Source organism: Antennarius striatus, chromosome 19 (assembly GCF_040054535.1).
Source record: "Antennarius striatus isolate MH-2024 chromosome 19, ASM4005453v1, whole genome shotgun sequence".
NCBI classification, from domain to species: Eukaryota; Metazoa; Chordata; class Actinopteri; order Lophiiformes; family Antennariidae; genus Antennarius; species Antennarius striatus.
The window spans coordinates 18,827,227-18,841,750 of record NC_090794.1 but is presented as its reverse complement, the minus strand read 5'-3'; the positions used below and the strand labels follow the sequence as shown (position 1 = coordinate 18,841,750).

Below are 14,524 nucleotides of genomic sequence, written 5' to 3'. Positions count from 1 at the left end.
AATGTGTTCACATGTTAACCTGTTCACCTGTTAATGTGTGCTCTGTGTTTACGTTGTGTGTTCATAGGCTCTCCATGTTGTATCTGTGTTGTATGTTTATCTGGTCTCTCTCGTCTATTTCTGGTTATCTGTATTTAATTGTTCCCTCTCTTCTGTGGCGTCGTCTGGACTGTGAATGTATGACAATAGATGGTACACGTCATTTCTATATATCATGATAAAATAACATTTATTTCCCTTCAGAGTTAAACGTTCAGTGTGGATGAGGTGTGGGCTGAGTGGCAGTCGATAACGTGTGGAAAAACACGTCTTATCCTCCCTGAGTGTGATTAATTGTGGCGTTTTAATCCATGAATATGTGTGAACCACTAGAGAAGAAAAACCCAGGTTTACCTGTTGGTTTAATCGGAATGTGTTTTTGTCGTCTTTTGGCCGGTGTCTCTGCTGGGATCAAACTGTATTTTCTTGCTGTGGTTGTTCTCCCAGGACAGTGCATTGAGAGCTCCAGCCTGTGGACCATGGAAAAGATGAAGGCTTACTTCAGTGTGGTTAAACACCTGAAGCCACGGCTGTGTGAGGAGGCCAACAGCATCCTGACGCGGTACTACCAGATCCAGAGACAGAGCCATGCCCGACACGCGGCACGCACCACCATCCGCATGCTGGAGAGTCTGAGCAGACTGGCTGAAGGTACATCCTGTGTTCAGCTGGTGTCAGACTCAACAAGAGGACTGACTAATGGTTTTATTGTTAATTAACCACTTAATCAGTGCTTTTAGTCTCGTGAAGTTGAAGGTCTACTCCTTTGCCGTCACATTGGTACACAATAAAAGTGAAGTCAGACACTTATTGCCTCACGAGGAGTCTGACACAGAAAAACAATGTTAAACAGAAAAATACTAGTCCAGTGTTCAAATGACACCCTACTGCTAACTCCAGATGACACTTAAAATGCTGTTTGCCCCACACTCCACACATCAGGTTACTGTGGTGGCATTTTAAAGGAGATTGAGAGAATAATGTATAGAACACTGTATGGCTTACATGATAGAATCCAATGGTCGCTAATAGCAGTGAATGAATGAGAGGCCAAAAGTTCAGGGTGATGAAAAACAAATCTGAGTAGTAAACCATTGATCATACGTTATACCGTATTTTTCGGATTATAAGTCGCAGTTTTTTTCATAGTTTGGCCGGGGGTGCGACTTATAGTCTGGTGCGAGTTATGTGTGAAATTATTAACACATTATTATATCATTTCACATGTTATTTTCACACTAAACCGCAAGAGGGCGCTCTAGAACTGTGTTGATAATTTCAACATTGCCAGTAATTTATAAAAACAACTGAGAAAGGCTGAACAAAAAGGGCACCGAAAAGAAAATCGTATTCTGCAGATTACAAGCTGCAAATAGTGAAATAGAGAAACTTGTAAGGGACTGGTGAAAAGCGGAGGTTACTCTTACTGAAATGAAGAAAACAAAAAAAGCTAATCGCGGGCTAAAAGCTAGGTGGCCGCAATTAGAGGAACGAGTTTGTGCTTGGGTGCTTGAACAACGTGCTGCTGGGAGAGGTTTGTCAGCAGTGCAGTAGTTGCCAAGGAGATGAATATACTGTAAATGACTTTGCGGGAGGACCTTCTTGGTGTTACCGCTTCATGCAAGGCAATCGCCTCTCTATCAGAGCAAGGACAACAATGTCCCAAAAACTGCCAGCAGACTTCCAAGCCAAGGTCGACAGTTTCCGTGAGTTCATTGAAAAGCATGTAAGTGAGCACAACGTGACACCGGATCGTATTATTAACATGGACAAGGTCCCCTCACCTTTGACATCCCCATGGGCCCAAGTGTTGCAGAGAAAGGGCAAAAAAGTGTGAATATAGTTACAACTGGTCCTGAGAAATCACACTTCTCAGTGGTGCTGGCATGTTGTGGAGATGGATCAAAATTGCCACAATGGTCATTTTCAAACAAAACACCATGCCAAAAACCCAATCCTCCTCAGTTACAGTCGCCGTGAATGACAAAGGGTGGATGGATCAAGACATGCTGAACTTATGGCTTACAAAGTGCTACACTAAGCCACCGGATGGCGTCTTTAGAGCACGCAAAGCTCTGCTTGTGATGGATAGCATGAGAGCGCACATCACGCCACAGTTCAAAAATAAATTAAAAGTTTTCAACTCCATACCTGCCATCATCCCTGGAGGCTTTAAGGCAGTCTTGTGTAACCTGTGGGAGCAGTGGATGATGGATGGAGAGCACAGCTTCACGGCAACCGGGAGAATGCGCCATGCAACTTTCCTGGAAGTCATTGAATGGATCAACAAAGCATGGGCTTCAGTGACAACCGAAACCATCCTGTCGGGATTCAGAAAGGCTGGAAAAATTGGAACTGCAACTGACGATGAGTGACGTAAGTGACGTAGAAGAGGAAGCGGCGCACCGTCTTCCTCCCGAGTTGGGGGAGTTGTTTAAAAGTGACACCGAGGATGAAGATTTCATTGGATTTAGTGATTTGGAGTGAAACTGATAGTTTGTTAAACTTGTTAGCATGTTCTTTATGCTAGAGTTATCTGAATAACTCTTAATATGTTACGTCGTTACTGACATTACCAGGCATGTCAGTCATGTAACAGTAGTATACAGTACACTCATTCAGCCTGTTGTTCTCTATTTTATTTTAATTTTAAATTGCCTTTCAAGATGACATGTATGTTTTTGGTGTTCGATTTTATCAAATAAATTTCCTCCAAAAATGCGACTTATACTCCGGTACGACTTATATATGTTTGTTCCTCCTTAATTATGCATTTTTTGGCTGGTGCGACTTATAATCCTGAGCGACTTATAGTCCGAAAAATACGGTACATGTGTTACATCATACATAATAATGTGAATGTCGTCTAACGTCGTCTAGTAGAGCAGAAAATTCTTCATTTCAGACAAAGACAAAAATTAAACCCATCCAGTTTTGGATAAAAATGATTTAATTAATTTGTTAACTTGTTAACTTAGTCCACCATGTCCTACATAACGCCCCCCCCCCACCTTTAGTAGTAAATATAACTGATCAGACATCTTCAGACAACTGATCAGCTGGGTTGGCAGTTCTCACTCAATTTTTATTTCACTGTGAAATTAAATCTGTAAACTTCGCTGTGTTGAGTCTGACCTCAGATTCATCTCTAAACGAGCAGCGTGTCTGGAGCTTCTTAGTCATCAGGGTCACCAGGGTCATCGGGGTCATCAGGGTCACCAGGGTCATCCTGGACCTCTGCTGAACAAAGTCACCTGGATTCTGGAAAAAGCATGAAGATGTTTTTTCTTAACTTCTGAGTTGCGAGTGAAGTTCCAGCGTCACCTCTGGGCTGAAGGCCCCCCCTGCAGGACACTGACAGTCATCTGATGGTCATCAGGGAACAAAACTATCCTGTGATGGAATAACCTGCTGATTCAGCGTACGGTAGTCAGGTAGTCAGCTGAGTCAGATCCAGATGGGGGTCAGGTGGTGTTTATCAGTCCTGTGTGACTTTGGTTCTGGTCTTCAGTCCGTGTTGAGACGTGATGATGATGTCTTTACACGGAACAACAAACAATATAACTGTGTTTTCCTTTCTAGCACACGCCAAACTCATGTTCAGAGAGACCGTGACCATAGAGGATGCAGTCATGGCTGTCTCTGTCATGGAGTGTTCTATGCAGGTAGGAGAAGACTGCATCTGTTAACATGAACACTGATCACATTATTGATTAATCACTGAGCACTGAACGTTTCATAGTGATGTTTAACCAGGATGTCCCTCACACACCACACCTGTGTGTTAAGTGTTGCTCATCATTCTACAGGTACATGATTGTCTTCTGATGTGTGACATGCTAGAGCTCATGTCAAGTGGTAGGAAGAGGGATGGGGGAGACCCTATGGATTCTCTGACATAAACTTCACTCTCTCCAGACTTGGTGTCATTCATTAAAGCATCCGAGTCGGTTCATTAATAATTAATGCTCTCAAATGAAAGATGCAGTATTTCTCCATGATTTGTCAAACTAGCAGAAGCTGCTGTCAGAGCTGGAGATGCAGGGGGGGTCTGTGTGGACCTGGACAGTCTACACTTCACTCAGCAGACTGACAGTCTGTCACAATATGACGAGACTTTAGAGACTTTTCTCTGCTCAGCCGGTCACTACATTCAGGTGATATCCTGTTTAGGGTGATAGGTTGATGGACTCGCACCAAATGTGGTGGGTCTTTCCCACATGAAGATCATCAAGTCCAGGAATCGTTTCAGAATGTCTAGTGATCGTTTGCACATTTGCACGAGGCTGTCAGCTGCTGTCTGAAGGATGCATCTCTGGCTGAGTCCATTCAGTGCAGGTCATCAGAGTAAAGTCAGGACACGACAAGAAAATATCCAGTTAATTGTTTTGTGTTGTGCAATATGGATCTAAGTGGTTATGTGAGGTACATCAACATACATTGTACATATAAAGAATCCTCAATATATCTATAGATTTTTCTTTTTGCAGTATGTTGAACATTTTGATTTGGTGATTTTATAAGTAGCTTCTATGTTAAAAAGTGTGATCACCCCGGTCTACCTCATCATCACAGGAGACATGAATCAGGCCTTCATGGTCAAGTAGCTCCTGAGAAACACTCTAGACTAGACTAGTGGAGGTCTCTGCTTTGGTCCCAGGAGTCTAAATTTGAGAACTTTGGCTCCGCCCACTGTGTCTCTTAAATGCATTAAAGGTGTAAAAATGGTTTCTACATACATGGTTCTCACCATGAAGGATGACCTAACATAAACCAATCAACATGATTGGGTTTATGATGTCATGATTTCAAATGACTCTCCCAGAGTTCTTTAACATTATGCCAAGAGAGGGCAGAGCAGTAATAAAGGACATGGTGACAATTATGAAGAATCCAAAATAGGAACCATGAAAAAAATGAATGTACTCCCTGATGATGTCACAACCTTGTTGGAACGTAGTGACCGACCACCGACCACCAACCACCCGCCCCTTCATGAATCTGTACCATCCAGGTTGTACTGAACTCTGGGCCCGTTGCAGGTGTGAGCTGGTGAGTGTTTAAAGGTGGTCAAACAGGAGGTTTACACGTGACTACGATCCCTGGGGGATCCTACACGATGTTTGTGGGACTCCAGAGGGACACACACCTGTGCTGCTTTGTAGTAGCATGTTGTTAGCTGCTCTCTCAATCCGATGTATTTGTTTGGCAGAAACCTTCCTCATCTTGCCTTTACCCGCTCTGAATCAGCCACAAATCTACCAGCAGTGTGATGATCACACTGAAGTTCTCATCAGATATCGAAGGTTTTCATACTTTGTCCAAGGCTTTCAACTATTTCACACTTTTCAGCAGCAGAGTTATTTTTTTCTTTCCCATTCTGCTTGAAGATGGTGGTCTGGTTAAAGGAGCAGGAAGGTCAAAGGAACCCGGGGTATTATTTTGAAGTATAACTCTACAGTTATAACTGTACAACTCAACAGTTATAACTGTACAACTCGACAGTTATAACTGTACAACTACAGTTATAACTATATATACTGTACAGTTATAACTGTATAACTCTACAGTTATAACTGTATAACTCTACAGTTATAACTGTATAACTCGACAGTTATAACTGTATATACTGTACAGTTATAACTGTAGGGAACAAGATGACGTCTGATCCGAGACGCTGGATTCGGAGCCAGACTGGTTTTGAAAAGACCTTGATGTGGGATGGCATGATAAAAAATAAATGATCAAGTACATTAGAGCCTCGTTTATCTCACCCACTCACATTAAAAGTCACCAATTCTCACGAGTCACACGTTTATCATCTTCAGTTTGCTTGAATACACTCATTTGCTTCATTTAATCACTCTTTTATTCACTATAAAGGTATAATTATTGAAAAATGTTTTCCCAGCGCTCTTCTTCCAGAAATAACAGATCAGTGAGTCAGAAATGTTTAATCTTCCTTGATACTGATTAATCAATGTACAATATCTTAAAAAAATCTTTGTCACTCTTTGTGGAGTCGTAAAACCAAACTCCAATATTTACATGTATACAAATGTAAATTTGGTATATATTGTAAATATATACAATATTTACATTTATTTTCCTTACACTAGATAAAAATGCTGTGTGTGTGTGTGTGTGTGTATGACTGTGTGTGTGTGTGTGTGTGTGTGTGTGTGTGTGTATGACTGTGTGTGTGTGTGTGCGCGCGCATGCACACGCACACTTGTGTGTCAAGAAAGTTTTTTACAGGTATATATACAAGTGAGTTAAAGATATGAGTATAATAACCTGCCTTGTCCTGCTAACGGGGGCGTGCTCTGGTCCCGTAGTGATGGTGCTCACAGTGTCACTAGTGACACCCCTGTATGTGCAGCAAACTCACTGCAGTAACAGCATGTCTTCTACGACGTGCACAAGTCCAAAGCACTGAATGTTTATGAAACTGTTAGACGACGTTAATGTACATACCGACGACGTGACGTGATGATGTGACGGGATGATATGACGTGATGATGTGACGTGATGACATGACGTGATGATGTGACGTCATGATGTGATGTGATGACGTGATGACGTGACGTGACGTGATGACGTGACGTGATGATGTGACGTGATGATCTGACATGGTGACGTGACGTGATGACGTGACAACGTGACGTGATGATGTGACGTGATGATGTGACGTGATGACGTGATGATGTGATGTGATGACGTGACGTGATGACGTGACGTGATGATGTGACGTGATGACGTGATGTGATGACGTGACGTAATGACGTGACGTGATGACGTGACGTGATGACGTGATGTGATGATGTGACGTGATGACGTGACGTGATGACGTGACGTGATGATGTGACGTGACGTGATGACGTGACGTGATGACGTGACGTGATGATGTGACGTGATGACGTGACGTGATGACCTGACTTGATGACATGACGTGATGACGTGACGTGATGACGTGATGACGTGACGTGATGACGTGATGACGTGATGACGTGATGACGTGACGTGATGACCTGACGTGATGACATGACGTGATGACGTGACGTGATGACGTGACGTGATGACGTGACGTGATGACGTGAAGTGATGACGTGATGACGTGATGTTAGGGTCAGGTGATCACGTCATCACGTGATCACGTGATGTGATGATGTGACGTGACGTGATGACGTGACGTGATGACGTTACGACGTGACGTGATGACGTGACGTGATGACGTGATGTGATGACGTGACGTGATGATGTGGCGTGATGATGTGACGTGACGTGATGACGTGACGTGATGATGTGATGTGATGACGTGACGTGACATGATGACGTGACGTGATGATGTGACGTGATGTGATGACGTGACGTGATGATGTGACGTGACGTGATGACGTGACGTGATGATGTGATGACGTGATGTTAGGGTCAGGTGATCACGTCATCACGTGATCACGTGATGTGATGATGTGACGTGACGTGATGACGTGACGTGATGACGTTACGACGTGACGTGATGACGTTACGACGTGACGTGATGACGTGACGTGATGACGTGATGTGATGACGTGACGTGATGATGTGGCGTGATGATGTGACGTGACGTGATGACGTGACGTGATGATGTGACGTGATGATGTGATGTGATGACGTGACGTGACATGATGACGTGACGTGATGATGTGACGTGATGTGATGACGTGACGTGATGATGTGACGTGACGTGATGACGTGACGTGATGATGTGATGACGTGATGTTAGGGTCAGGTGATCACGTCATCACGTGATCACGTGATGTGATGATGTGACGTGACGTGATGACGTGACGTGATGACGTTACGACGTGACGTGATGACGTGACGTGATGACGTGATGTGATGACGTGACGTGATGATGTGGCGTGATGATGTGACGTGACGTGATGACGTGACGTGATGATGTGACGTGATGATGTGATGTGATGACGTGACGTGACATGATGACGTGACGTGATGATGTGACGTGATGTGATGACGTGACGTGATGATGTGACGTGACGTGATGACGTGACGTGATGATGTGACGTGATGACGTGACGTGATGACGTGATGTGATGACGTGACGTGATGACGTGACGTGATGACGTGACGGGATGATGTGACGTGATGTGACGTGATGACGTGATGACGTGATGTGATGACGTGACGTGACGTGATGACGTGACGTGATGATGTGACGTGATGATGTGACTTGATGACGTGATGTGATGACGTGACTTGATGATGTGACGTGATGACGTGACGTGATGACGTGATGTGACGTGATGACGTGACGTGATGACGTGATGTGATGACGTGATGTGGTGACGTGATGTGGTGACGTGACGTGATGACGTGACGTGATGACGTGACGTGATGACGTGACGTGATGACGTGACGTGATGTGGTGACGTGATGACATGACGTGACGTGACGTGATGACGTGACGTGATGACGTGACGTGATGACGTGACGTGATGACGTGACGTGATGATGTGATGTGACGTGATGACGTGACGTGATGACGTGATGTGATGACGTGATGTGGTGACGTGACGTGATGACGTGACGTGATGATGTGACGTGATGATGTGATGTGACGTGATGACGTGACGTGATGACGTGATGTGATGACGTGACGTGATGACGTGACGTGATGACGTGACGTGATGATGTGACGTGATGACGTGACGTGATGACGTGATGTGACGTGATGACGTGACGTGATGACGTGATGTGATGACGTGATGTGGTGACGTGACGTGATGACGTGACGTGATGACGTGACGTGATGACGTGACGTGATGACGTGACGTGATGTGGTGACGTGATGACATGACGTGACGTGACGTGATGACGTGACGTGATGACGTGACGTGATGACGTGACGTGATGACGTGACGTGATGACGTGACGTGATGACGTGACGTTACGATGTGACGTGATGACGTGATGTGATGTGATGACGTGATGTGATGACGTGACGTGACGTATTGACGTGACGTGATGACGTGATGTGATGTGATGACGTGATGTGATGACGTGACGTGACGGGGGCGCTGTGGTGGCCCTGCTGTCATTTTGTACGCTGCTGTCCCGTTTCAGGGCGGTGCTCTGTTGGGAGACGTTAACGCATTGCTAACCTCGTTCCCTGCTGACCCGGTGCAGCAGTATCAAAGTCAGTGTCAGGTTCTACTGGAAGGACTCAACCTGCCAATGCTGCTGGAGAAAGAGATGAGGAGACTGTCTCGGTGAGTGTCCTACTGTTTTCCACGTGTTGGTGTACTTCCCTCATATTTCAGAAGTCAAGCAATGTGATCGTTGTTTCAATAGCAATTGATATTAATGAGTTTGTGTTTATCCCGCCCACTGGGATAAACACATTCCTCTGAGCTGAACGTGTTCCGTGGAGGTGGAAATGCCAAATGGGATGATTGACTGTTTTACTGGGATGTGGTATTGTGAATGACCAGTTCTCAATGAAAACTGAGGAACTGGAGTGAAAGATACCATCAACAACTGATATGAGACCCACCAGCTCCCTTTGTTTATAACCAACAATGATAAATGACATATGTTGTATATTACTTACATAATCACACGAACTTGGTTGCTATGATTGAAGTGAATTTCCATAATAACAGTGATGTAAATCCAGAGTGCTGTAGCATTGAACAACTGGCCACAGGACTTTATCTGTGCTTTATTTGTTCATAGATTAGAGAGCAAACGCTCTGACGGCTCACCAACAGCTCACCGACCTGGAGAGGAGGCTGTCACCACTAAACACTGTCCTGACAGCACCAGTAACCACAGTGGTGATGGCCTGAACTGGTTCTACTCCTGCAGTCCTTCACTGCCACCGGATAAGATTGAGTCGCCTGTAATGACATCAACCCAAGAAAGCCTCCAGAGGAAATCAGCATCCACTTGGTCAGAAATGTCTCCAGTATCCAAACCATCAAACGACCAGAATGAAGATGGCTGTCTAAATCCAAGAACTGGAACAATGAGCTCTGCTGCAGAAGAACTTGACATAATGAAGAAAAAGGAGAACATGGACTATAAAAACTGTATTACCAAAGAGGAATCTAATCAGCCTGGGATACAGAAAGATAAAGAGTCTTTTGGATGTGTGTTTCAGAAAGTTTCCAAAAAGCTTAGAGACAGGAGACTTAGGGAGTTGGAGATGAGACACCAGCATGATGATGAAGAGGTGCACAGCGCAAGACCAGTGTCTAAAAGTAGTTGTAGTACAAATGTGACTGAAATTACCACTGCAGAATCTCAGGCAAGCAGCTCATTGTTATCAGGCAAGATGAATGTGTCAATGAACACACTTGATAACTTGTCCTCTAGCAAAAAAAGTGTATTTACAAAGGACATCAGTACTGTGCTTGAGGAAGCTGTGGGAGCTGAGGCAGAAATAAGCAAAGCATTAGATGAGAAGCTGTCAGGCTTTAAATTCAAAGCTAAGAAGATGAAACCTTTGGTCCCCAATGATAACCTTAAAGTAGCCTTTGAAACTGACTACAACCCAGACGGCAACAAAGAGAGCAGAACGAGTGAACCTGGTCACGACTGGCATGAGGACGCACATAGGAGTGAACAGAACCAGACTCTTTCTAAAGGTGGACGCAAGAGAACCCTTGAGAATCGTGTCCTAGAGGGAGGAGATTTTGATTTCATGTCGGACGAACTAGATTCAGCTGATTTTACTTCTGGAAGGGAAGTGCTAAGAAAAATTGTATGTAGAAAGAGAATAAAGGGAAATGACAAAACAGAAGTGATGTGTCAGCCAGAGAGACCAAAAGTTAACACTGATGATGAGACTAAAACACAGAGCTCTACTTTAAAACCACCCAAACAAAATCACACCAAGTCCACTGTGACCATGTCAACCTTGGCAAAACTCTCCAGGTTCTCATTTACCTGCACAGATGAACCCATGGTTGAAGTTCAAACAAATATGTTACCTCCTACTAGAGAGGACCAAAGTCCCCACATGAAAGCCTGTGATTGGTCAGGAGAGAATTATAAAGACAAGACAACCTACTCTGTAAACAGTCGGTCAGGAGAGAACGTCCATCGCTACAAACTCAAGGACGAAGTAATCCTCCCACCACCAAGATGTCCAACGTCCACATGTGGAGACACTGAGAGACAGCCTACAGCTTCTGTAGACCCTATGAACAGGATTACACCACAGAATGATCCAACTGGCAGTCTTCTGAAGAGAAAATGTTTTGAGCTGGTCCATCCAACCAGTAGGGTTGGCACCTCCAAGGGTCCCTCCTCTGGACTCTCTCTGTTTGACTTGGGTCATGATGTTCTTGATACCAACTGGGACCAAGAGCTCTCCAAGTCAAAATCTGAGTCCACATGAACATTGTGTCGTCTGCATAAAACAGCATTCACATACTGTTGTATGGGCTGCATCCATAGGAAGGAAGGACCCACATTCTAATTGATGGTATCTGTAGCTAAATGAATGAAGTATTGAAATTATTTAAACTGTGGGTCTCGGCAGTTGGAACTTAACCAGTGACTTTATGTTGGCAGAATTACAGTTAACTCTCTATTCAGTTTATCAATGATGTGTTAATATTTAACAGACAACGTTTAAGAAATGCCAACAGGTCCTTTGATTGAATTTCCTCTGAAGAGTTTGAGAACACAATAAGGGTCAAGATGAAGTGTTTAAATGTTTTCTTTTTTCTTTGCAGACACAAAATATTAATAGGTGTTTATTCTTTGCTGTGTCCATTATTGTAGTTGCACCTCACCACCACAACCCCCGATTTAAGATCAAAGTCACTGTCTACTGTCTCATGCTGTCATCTCACATCTCTTTTATGTCTGTTGGACTGTTGGAATCTCTAATGTACAGCCATGGCCACAAGGTTTGAGGATGACACAAGTATTGGTTTTCACAAAATTTGCTGCTTCAGTGTTTTTACACCCCGCTTCAAAGCGGTGATGTATTGTAATGTCAGTGTTGGTGTGTTTGTCCGTTAGTCCACCAAATGTCTCCACAACCGTTCAGACAGAAAGATGAAACAAAAGCACATGACTCAGGCAGCGAAGGGGATGAAAATGAGGTGATGACCTTGACCTTGAGAAAACTAGGTTAAGGTCAAATTTCAACTTTTGTACACTCAGGAAACGGATAAGATAGAAAGACGAGGGAGAAGGCCAGTGTGAGTGAGACCATAGATCAAAGCTAGTGCTTTGATCAATGACAGGTCAGAGCACTAGCTTTGATGTTTGACCTATGCAAGTAGGTCAGGGTAAATTTTTTGGATTCGGGGGTGTCGTGGGATGTTGCAGTCTGTGACTGTATTGGTTCTAGTTTCATATATTTTTGTCAGATGTTACTAAAACATACTGAAGTATAATTACAATCATTTCAGGGTCAAGGGCTTTTATTACAACAAATGTCACATATCAAACTCTTTTTATATAATTTTTATGTAATTATCACACAGATGTTTGTGGAATTTCAGTTGAACATTTTATGATGAAATAAGCAGTTTGTCAGGACTGGTCAGTAAATGTTAATGAGCTCTCCGTCCCTCTGTGTTTGCAAATGGGAAAGAAATGAGTGGAGACGACAATGGATGATTATGACAGGAGATAATAAGGGTTGTCTCTTAACAATTGTCACGTAGGATTAGAGATTGCTGCCTAACGGTGGGGCTGAGACGACGCAGCCTGATGTGCTTCAGTGAAACGTGGTTAGGATCCCGTATGGAGACGTTTCCATTGAGGGCTGTAGATTTTGTGCTGACAGGATGGTACCGGGGAGGTCAAACCAAACGGAGAGGTTGTGTCTTGTTCTCGTAAATTACATTGAACTGTTGGCTCTTGGGGGCCATCCTGATTTTTTCTGTGCGCTACGTGACGGTGAGGAGGAAAAGTGGAAGCTAGGACACTGAAAACCCTACGTACACATTCTCTATTATGAGTTCTTTTTAAAGATTAAAGATTAAACACACTTAATTGTCCACACAAACGGGGAAATTGAGGTGAGCTGGAGCCCCCACTGTCAGCTCACACTCCGAAGATGTCCGGCGGGAACGGGATTTGAACCACCGATGGCTGGGTGATTTCTGGTCCTAAGACGTTTGCTCTACCGCTGAGCACTATAATGAAAAGCAATTCCCCCTGAGGGATCAATGAAGTATCTATCAATAAGGTATCAATATAGCATTTTACTCATACTCATAAGGAACTGTAAATACATTAAAAGTGTGTGTGTGTGTGTGTGTGTGTGTGTGTGTGTGTGTGTGTGTGTGTGTGTGTGTGTGTGTGTCTTTGTTACGACACTGATAAGTGGACATGGGCACAAGCAGGTACCAAATACAAGCTGACTTCACTCATTTACTTTACTCGTGCTCATTTTGTAAATATGTTCATATTACATACAGTTGCTAATGAGCGTGAATGACGTATGTGATATGTGTGTGTTTGTGTGCTCATTGCCACACACTGCTACCTCACCGCTGGACAGGAACGTCACCTCAGGGATGACCATGCCCTTATCCAGGGAGAGTGGGTGTTCTCACCCAGACGGGGGGATATGTCCATTACTGTCATTACGACGGGTGCTAATCTGAAGTCAACCGTGTTTTTGGACTCTGGGACAACATTCAGTTATACAGTCGACACAGGACCTGTTCTCCAGAATCTAGGAGTTGGTAGGGTTAGGGAGGACCACGGTACATGTAGAGACCCCTTTGGAGTCTCTCTCACGAGGAAGGAGTGTCTTAGTGTCTTTTGTGCATCTATTCACTCTATATATTTCTGCACGCTTTTGTGTACCATAATTTACCCACGGTTATGTTTTGGGAGTTTGTGAGGAGAATAGAGGAGAGCGTGGCGTTTACGTACGTATTTTGTTTGTTTCTTTTTCATATACGTGTGTCTTCACTTTCAGTGAGTGACGGTTACATCTCAGTTGCATTCGATAGTTTGTGGGGCTTTTGCGGAGATTAGGAGGCACTATGGTTGCCCTGAGATGGGCAACTGCAGAGTAAAAAGCCACAGATGAAGAAGCTCACTCTCCAGCATGGGATCAAGCTAACCCTGCCCCCCAGACGCTCGGTGTGTGTGTGTGTGTGTGTGGGGGGGGTAGCGGTGGGAGAGCAGGTCGGTTACGACAGCGTAAAGGCACGCTCCCCAATGAACAAAGGGATAGTCATTTTTCTCCATGAAATTGCACCAGGTAGTTGTGAGGGGGGGTGATTAAGGACACTCACCCCCGTCCTCCCCCTGGATAACCCGGTTAAAACAGTGATCATATCGAACACACCGCTGTACCTCAGCCACGAGGTCCTGGAGAAGGAGCTGTCGCGACACGGTCGGCTCCTGGGTCAATGAAGAGCTGAACATCACGCTCACGTTTAAAACTGGTTACTATGACTACGCGGTTTGTCACCAGTGAGGGCATGAAATGTTTCCG

The 14,524-nt window shown here is 44.3% G+C and overlaps 1 protein-coding gene across 1 annotated transcript in view; it reads left to right on the top strand.

The window, feature by feature from the left end:
- Window positions 1-12,156, top strand: part of mcm9 (minichromosome maintenance 9 homologous recombination repair factor) — a 31,882-nt gene extending 19,726 nt beyond the window's left edge. The window contains exons 12-15 of the mRNA XM_068342605.1: window positions 487-690; window positions 3,622-3,704; window positions 9,166-9,311; window positions 9,778-12,156. Of these exons, the coding sequence (XP_068198706.1) occupies window positions 487-690; window positions 3,622-3,704; window positions 9,166-9,311; window positions 9,778-11,446 (2,102 nt within the window). The 3' untranslated portion in view covers window positions 11,447-12,156. The remainder of the gene's footprint in view (window positions 1-486; window positions 691-3,621; window positions 3,705-9,165; window positions 9,312-9,777) is intronic.
- The last annotated feature ends 2,368 nt before the right edge of the window (window positions 12,157-14,524 follow it).